We start from the raw sequence: 8051 nt of genomic DNA, 5'->3' as shown, positions 1-8051 counted from the left end.
GGCGGGGCGGAGCCCTGGCCCTCCTCCTCGGCAGACTTCCATCCGTTCGTAAACCGCTGAGCACCGCTGCTCGCGCTGTCACTGGAATGCTGAGTGCCCGGCAGCTGGCCCCACTCCACGCCGGCTGGGTCGGCGCCCGTGCCCTGCACGGGAGCCGCCCAGCCTCTCCGGCCGCCTCCAGAACCAGGCCCGTTTCCGCTTGCCCACGACGCACTCTGGGAATGCGCGGCCCCGGGCTCCCACGCGCCGCCCCTCTTGCTTGTGTTGCCTTGGAAGTTGGCGCCCACCGGCCCGTTGGTGCCGGGCGGCATTAGAGTTGCGTTCACAGTGTCACCGTTAGCTTGGCCGTTGGGGCTCGCGCGCGTGTCTCCAGAGTAGCTGGCCCCGTAGGCGCCCCACGTAGTACCGTGCGAACCCCCGCCCTGGGGCTCTCCATTGCTGAGCTGAGGCAGGGAGGGGCCGTGCAGGGCGGGCGGGGCCGGGGTCTGAGGGTGAGGCCCCGTGCCCGCACGCCGGGCCCCCGCGCTGCTGGGTGGCTCGCCGCTCTGGGCTGGACCGGAGCTCGGTAAACTAGACGTTGCGAAGTGAGTAGTGTTATTTGGTCCGGCCGTTTCAGTGGCGATAGTCTGAGGTTGGCCACTGAACGAAGCCTTCTGTGTACCACTGACTTCAGAGTCACAAGTCTCCTGAAGGCTTCCCCAGGCCCCCGGGGTCGAAGAGGCCCCCGCTTTCGAGCTGACACTCTGGCTGCCGGGCGCCTGGCCCGCAGGGCTGCACTGGCCGCCGCCGCCAGCACCGCCCGCCCCAGGCCCCCTCGGGGCAAGGCCATTGCTCTCCAGCGCTGGCCAGGCACCGTGGTTGCTAGCTGGGTGCAAAGTGCTCGGACCCGGCCCTCCATTTGATGAAGGGCTCCCCGCGCCCCAAGCAGTCACTGCCTTGCTGCCGCTTTCCGACCTGCTGGCGGGAGCGTCCGTGGGGACCTGACATGTGCTTATGACGGCTCCGTGGGAGAACCCCCAGGGCGCAGTGCTGCCACCGCCGGCCACCACGAACTTGTTCTGGGGGCCCAGCCCGGGGCTGTCCCGGAGGCCGTCCCTCTCACCCGCACGCCCTGAGGCCATGGTGGCGGGGTGTCTCTCTGACTCAGAGCCGGAGGCAGAATCAGCACCCACACACTCTGAAGCCGGCTCTGGGTCTGCGCCTGGGACCGAGGGCCATGCTGCTTCTCCGGGGGCGTCGTTCACAACAGCGTTCTTACAGTTTGTGCTGGAGTCGCTCGGAGAAGACGCAGGGCCCCACTGCGAATTCTCATAATGGGATCCGGAATTATTGTGGTTTACGTCTAGAATAAAAAAGAACACGGTTTTATGAAGCGTTTGAACAAACGATGACTGTGACAAACACGTGGGGATCCTCGGCAGGGACGCGGTATGATACCGGGCGGTGTGCTGGCGTCCCGGGCACCCCTACACCCCGTGAGCACCCCCATAGGCAGGAGCTCCTCCGCGCCTTGCTTGCCACGTCCCAGGGGCCCAGGGGAGACCCCCGGTCGGTGCCTGCTGACGGGACCTCTCCCCCGGCAGCAAGTGAAGGGACGCTGGGGTCAGGAAGGGCCGGGCGGCACAGTGCACAGCCCACAGGGAGCGACCCCAGCTCAGGCTGCACGAGGACGGGGGGCAGGCCCAGGGGCAGTCGGAGGAGCGACCCAGGAGCCCATTCCCACCCTCCCTCCTAACAGCTTTTCCACGCGGCCGTTTCTGGGGCAGCAAGTCCCGGAACGAAAACGCCATTCCCATCACAGCCCCGCCCACTGCGCTCGCGCCTGACCGGAAACGCTGCACACAGGTGCGAACGTTCCGGTGCCAGTGTCCTTCGCAAAGGGTCACCTACACAGCCGCATTCACCAGAAGACAACAGAAAGACGGCCGGCTGCCCGGCTGGAGACCACGGGAGGATGGGCTACGCGTCGATGGCTGGTGCTGGAGCCCGCATGGCCAGGGACGGGCGCCTCGGCCTCTCGGGGCCGGCAGGGCTGGCTGGGCTGGTGCTTCTCGCTCGTTTATGAGGCTGGAGGCTGGACGCGCCTCGCAGGGGCCGAGCCGCAGACAGAATCACGTGCGGCGCTTGTAAGTGACACACGTGCTCGAGTCCTGACTCAGCCTCACGAGCCGGCCTGCGCGGGTCGGTGTGGCTTGTGGTCGGGGCGGCCGGCACAGCCCTCGGGCTCGTGGCATGCTGGCTTCTCAGCACGGTGCGCCGGCAGCTAAAGGGGATGCATGGGCACGGGCGGCGGGAGGACAGAGGCCAGCGCCGTGGGCACGGTCACGAGACGCACGCGCCTTAAACTTCCGGAAGTGACTGATTTCCACACCCTAAGGACCATCTTCCCACGCCGACAGAGTGCGTCACCTCCAGTGCCCACGAAGAGAGTTTTCCCCAGGGAACAGGGCGCCAGGAAGTCAGCCGTCTCCCGGGCAAAACGAGTCAACACGCCGGCCCCCACCCGACCGGCAACGCCTCCCACACCGCGGCCCGCCTGCTTCACGTGCACTTTTGTCACGGGGTCCTGCGAAGACCCCCGGACACTGGCAGACGCCGCGACGCCTCCTCCCGAAGGAAGAAAGAATAATCCCGCTTCTTGACTTCTCCTCCTCCCCGTGAGTCTCCTAAAACCTGAGATTTGGCCTTGCCCCCTCCTTTGCGCTGCAAATCCCAAACATCGGCAAGTCCCAAATCCGTCTGGTTTCCTCCAGATCCAAAACGACGCAGGCACCAGCGTCGCCTCCGCGTGGGCCGCAGCGCCAGCATCCCTGTTGCTACGGTTTGCTCTCCTGTGCGCACGCCCTGCCGTCTGCATGCAGCAGGAATTAAGAACACGAGACCGAGAACGATAGACAAAACCACCCGAGTGAAAACAAAGAAAGGGACGTGGGATGCAACAACGGAACGCCAGAAGCGTTGCCATAACAACAGGAAAAAGATGGGGACACTTGCCGTCGACAGTACTCGCCGACGTGCTGCAAGTACTGGCTGAGGAAACAGGACCCGGGGTGAGCTGGAGCGGGCAGGGAAGACATAAAGGAGGTCACCGTGTAATGCCCAGCAGTGTCCCTGCTGACCAGGAGCAACGAGAAGGCCGTGGAAAGACAGATCTGGCCGGGGCGGCCACAGAGGACCGCGGGGCGGCCTAGGGGAAGCGGGCGGAGCCCACGCAGCCTCGGGTGGCCTCGGGACCCGCGGTGGTGGATGAGTCCGCGAGGGTGGCCACGTGCTCCTGGATGAGGGAGCCGTGACAGTGTCTCCAGTGAGCGCGGCTCTAGGACACTGTGGCAGTCGAAGGCGCCGACTGCCCCATGGGGGGCACAAACACGCCAACTGGACAGAAGGGGCCCAGAAATGCCAAAGGATCTGTCAAAGGTCACATGTCAAAGGTCGGCATTTTAAATCGGTAAGTGAAAAGGAATATTCAACATTTTAAAAATGAGAACATTTTATATTTAAAAGCAAAGAAACCATAGGAGAAATGACACAGATTTGACCGCTCACAAAAAAAGTGAATATTTTCAATATCAGAATACGTCGACAGCAAGCGGCCCTAGAACACACGCTCTGCAAACCAGTTCTTCTGCAGAGCGGCCTTCAATGTCAGCGCCGGTCTCCCTCAGCACCTGGCCAGGCCCTGGTGTGGGCATGGCGGTGATCTGAATGTGTCTTTTGCTACGCGGTCCTCTGTATTTTAGGGAAACAGAGAGATGCCATCAGTAGTTATTTGATAGAATTCTACTTTTAACCTGGAACTTATCATGATACTTCAAAGAACCTAAAAGGCTATCTCGAAAACTGCGTTTGCCAAGGGTGGGTATGAAAACACTGTATGTAGCTCAGGCAGAAGGCTGAGCTGGGGAGCGGGGGCGCCTAGGCTAACAGCTCGAAGAAGAACAAGGCTCCACAGTGGTCACAGAACCGGAAGAAGACAATCTATTCCTCTGACAGACAAGGAAGCCAAAACCCGTCATTGCCAGCGACCCGGGGAGTGAATGCAGGGGGAGAAGGCGGCGGTCCTTAGGCTTTTCCCAGAAATAGCGAGACACAGAGAGGTTCCAGCCCTGGGCTATGGGCGGGAGGGGCCGCTGAGTTCCCTGGGGGCGATGCAGACTTGCGTGGCCTCATGCCTTGCTGCCCAGGAGGAGGCCACTGGGACAGTCCGCACCCTGCTCTCAAGATCGGCCTGGAGGACAGGTGGCTCTGGTCCCACTGCGAGGCACACTCAGCCAGCCAGCGCTCGGCGGGGCCAGGGCGAGCTCCAACAACACAAGGGTTTAGAGAGGACCGTGCCATCCGTCCAGGGAGAGCGAAGATTCGAGAGAACTCATGAGTTTTTCTTATTAAATGAATAGCACATAACAAACAAAACACTAAACGCTGCCTCCAGGACTTCCCATCTCTCCAGAGGGAAAGGCTCTTGGGCAGGAACGGCCCTTGGGTTCTGCCGCATTCCCCAGGGAGTGTGAGACGGACACGGGAAAACCGCACACGTGCAGCTTGAGCATCGCTCAGGCGAGGTGCTTCCTTCAGCCTCAGCCCGGGCCTGGCAGACTGTTTCCGGAAAGGTCCAATCAGAAATGACGCTAGGTTCTGCCAGCCAGCTGGTCTCTGTGGCAACTGTGGTGCCCATGGACACTGTCACTGCAGCCCGTGCAAAGGACGAAGCGGTGATGGACAGCCGCAAGCCACCTCTGCTCCAGACAAATGACAGAGGAGCACCGTGACCAAGGGGCACACGCATCCGGCTGGCTTCTGGTCTGAGACGGGGAGGGGGGTGGTGGGGACAGCTGCAGGCTTGACAGCGAGGGCCTCGGCCCGGCCGACGGTGGCAGCCGCGCAGACGCGACAGGAACGCTGAGCAGCATTTGGGGTGAAACGGCGGGGCATGGTAAACCAGCGGCCTGGGACGTCACGAAGCTGGACAGTCAGGCACGGTTTTAAGACCTCCGGGTGGGTGACGGGGGGGACGGGGCTGCCAGCCTCCTGAGTGACGGAAGCCAGAAGGAGAAGCTGGCATGTGGCAAGACGGGAGTTCAGGTCTGGAGTGTGAAGATGTCCAGGACACCCAGAACTGGCCCTTTTGAAACAGAGCCACGGGAGGGGACAAAATCTGAACACTGGTCACAGAACAGTGGAACAATAAAAGCTTTCAGAAGAAGAAAGTGAGCAGCAATAAAGTAGGCGCCTATTAAGATAAAAACGAAAAGCCTGTTTTCTGCCACGATTAAAATAAAAATGTCTGTCCCTGACATGCAGATCGGTGACCCTGGTCAGAGCCACTCTGCCCAAGCGCGCAGGATGATGCCGGGAGACCGAGGCAGGGTGTCCGTGCGGGAAGCGGCCGCTCCTCAGAACTCGGGGCGAGGCGGAAGGGGGCCTTCTGCAGCCTACGCCGGCCTCTCAAGGGCTGCACTTCAAAGGAGGGTGGAGAGGCGAGTGTGCGGGCCGCACCAAACGCACAGCCTGGAGCGGGCGGACGCACAGGGCTCGGACCCACGCAGGTCTCCGGAAAGCTCCACGCTAACGAGCTTTCATCAAAACAGACCAGTTCTTGGTTGGTCACCATTACAGCCCAAATGCCCTTGAACTTCCTTAAATAAAATCAAATGCAGGAGAGGCTACGAACAGTACCGCAGAAAATACCGCCCCGCCCCTCACCTGAAGAAATGTGCTCATCACAGCACAAAACTCTCGTGTGACCCCCTCTGTGACACCTCATCCCTCCCCGGTGGTAACCTCTCCAAGTGCTGTTCATCCTGAACGACAATGTCGTCCAGGGCGCTGACAAGGGGAGTCTCGGGACAGCTGGTGGGAGCCAGCGCGTATCGATCAGGGCGCTGCTGAACACCTGCTTTCGCTTGGAGGTGGCCCTGGGACCACGGCTGTACAGGGGGCCGTTCCTATCCTCGGGAAGTCACCTGTGGAAGCACAGACGGTGACTTGACGCGGCCGTGCGTGTGCACATGCGACGGGGAGGGCACTGTACGTGGGAGACGCAGAGGGAAAGTGTCTCCCACGCGTTGGGTGGAGGGGACGTGTGGGCTCGCTGTTCTGTGCAGACCCGCTGCTCCCTAGAGCACAGAGCAGCCAGCCCTGCCAGCCGGTACTGCATGGCCCGCAGGCCCCGCACCTTCCAGATCTGAGAAGGCGCCGGCGGTCTGCGCTGGGCTGACGGGGCCACCCTGCTGTCGGAGCACGTGCGGCACGGGCTCCAGAGCTCAGGAGACAAGGACTCAGGGCTGGGTGCCCAGCCCGCCACTGCGCTCGCCTGCCAGCCTGTGGAGGCATCTAGTCCACGACCTCAGCTTTTCAAGGCACCTGTCTTGGGGAGGTGCTGTCCCTGCCCCCAACCACACCGATGACCAAGAAACGCCCGATGTGAGGACGAGGGAGGGAGGCCTGTCCCGCAGTCATTCTCACCGTGAAAACCACGTGCACGTCCGCGGGCGTAGCGCACAAGTTAATTCAAACGTCCCTCGCCTCGTTAACTAGCTCTACTGAAGAAACGAGAAGCCGCGTGCAAATGCACGTGGACAGAACACGGGCCGTGCCCACAGCGGCACCGCGCGCAGCTCCACACAGGGCCCCTCGAGGGGCCACCACCGCCGCCCCAGACGCCACTCGCCGGCTGACCTCTACCCTGGAGTGGAGGTGACGCCAGCTGGCCCGTGAAACGAGGCTGCAGCTGCATGCGGAGGGCGACCACAGCGAGCAGCCTGCACGGGCCGTCACCACCCGGTCTACTAGCCCGGGGCCCGGCAGCCCTGGGGGCGCGTCACCCCCCCGCTCTGCAGACACCGGCCGTCTGGCCCGCGGCTCCACGTTGATCGTCACGCCTAGGAGTGCCACAAAGAAATCCCAACGGGAACGTGCGACTGCGGGTGGGCGGGACGCACAGACGCTTGCGAGGGGCACGCTCACATCTGGCTCGTCCGTGGATGTGTGGCCTCGCACGTGCACACGCCAGCACTCGGGGTCTAACTGCGGACCCGTCGGAGGCCTGACCCAACCTCCGTCTGACCCCACCTGACCCCACCTGACCTCCTCTGACCTCACCTGACCCCCACCAGGCCGCGCCCACCCTCTCTCACGAAGCCCTTTAGAAACGGGGATACCCTGACTGCTGTGCGCACGGCCCCTATGCCCACACCCCGGGCCCCTCGTCTGAGCGCATCTGAAATGCTCTGCCAGGTTTTGACCCGTGTTTGTTTTTAAGAAACGTGATTCTTACACTCTCGTCTCCATTTCCAAACCAGCACAGTTGTCCTTCCGCTTCCCAAACTGAAGATGCGCAGTCCGCACACACCGCCTGCTGCCCGCCCACTGCCCCGTCCATCTGGCTCACCGCCGGCCTGGCCCGTGGCGGGCGCGCGTCTGCTGTGTGACAGCCTCTCCTAGGGTTCTGACCGCATGCTACGCTGACGCCTCATGCAGCTTCCGACCTGACTTCCCAGAACAAGCTGCACGTAGTCTGTGACCTCGGTCCGTATCAGGGTGCTATGCCCGCACCAGACTCTGCTTCCTGAGGAGCGCAGGGGCTTCCGCAAGGCTCTCGGGGAAGACAATTCGGGCAGCGCCAACGCGTTAGGCACTAGGCCAGTTGCTTTCACGGCTGCAGAAGTGAGTCCTTGGAGCACCCTGCGGGCTGGGCACGACTGTCCCCATTTTGCAGACCAGGGAAGAGGGGCGGGCGAGCTAAGTGATTTGAGATTAAGTGGCGAGGGGCAGGGAGCATCACCTCGGGGTGGCGATTCAAGTCTGTGTCCTCCGAAGCAACAACGCGCTGCTCCGATCACCTACGCCGGAAAGAACACGTTTGTGCCCTCTCCCCCTCAGCCAGCACGGCCAGCACGTTCCTGAAGAACGGTTGTCACGAGCACAGCTTTGGAGTCAGACAGGTGCTGCTGTGAGCCCAGACGGTGCCCGTGTTGGCCGTGACACGCCACAACACATCGCAGCACAGGGAGCAGCCCCAGCCCTGCACACGCGAGCAGAGAGAGAAGGCA

At 62.3% G+C, this 8051-nt stretch overlaps 1 protein-coding gene across 1 annotated transcript in view; it reads right to left on the bottom strand.

Annotated features, from left to right (window-relative positions):
• Nucleotides 1-8051, bottom strand: part of TNRC6A (trinucleotide repeat containing 6A) — a 71206-nt gene that overhangs the window by 22690 nt on the left and 40465 nt on the right. The window contains exon 4 of the mRNA XM_023520630.1: nt 9-1342. Within this exon, the coding sequence (XP_023376398.1) occupies nt 9-1342 (1334 nt within the window). The remainder of the gene's footprint in view (nt 1-8; nt 1343-8051) is intronic.

The sequence above is a fragment of the Pteropus vampyrus genome, unplaced genomic scaffold (genome assembly GCF_000151845.1).
Source record: "Pteropus vampyrus isolate Shadow unplaced genomic scaffold, Pvam_2.0 Scaffold274, whole genome shotgun sequence".
NCBI lineage: Eukaryota > Metazoa > Chordata > Mammalia > Chiroptera > Pteropodidae > Pteropus > Pteropus vampyrus.
Note: the sequence above shows the minus strand (reverse complement) of the source record. Positions and strands in the feature narration are given on the sequence as shown.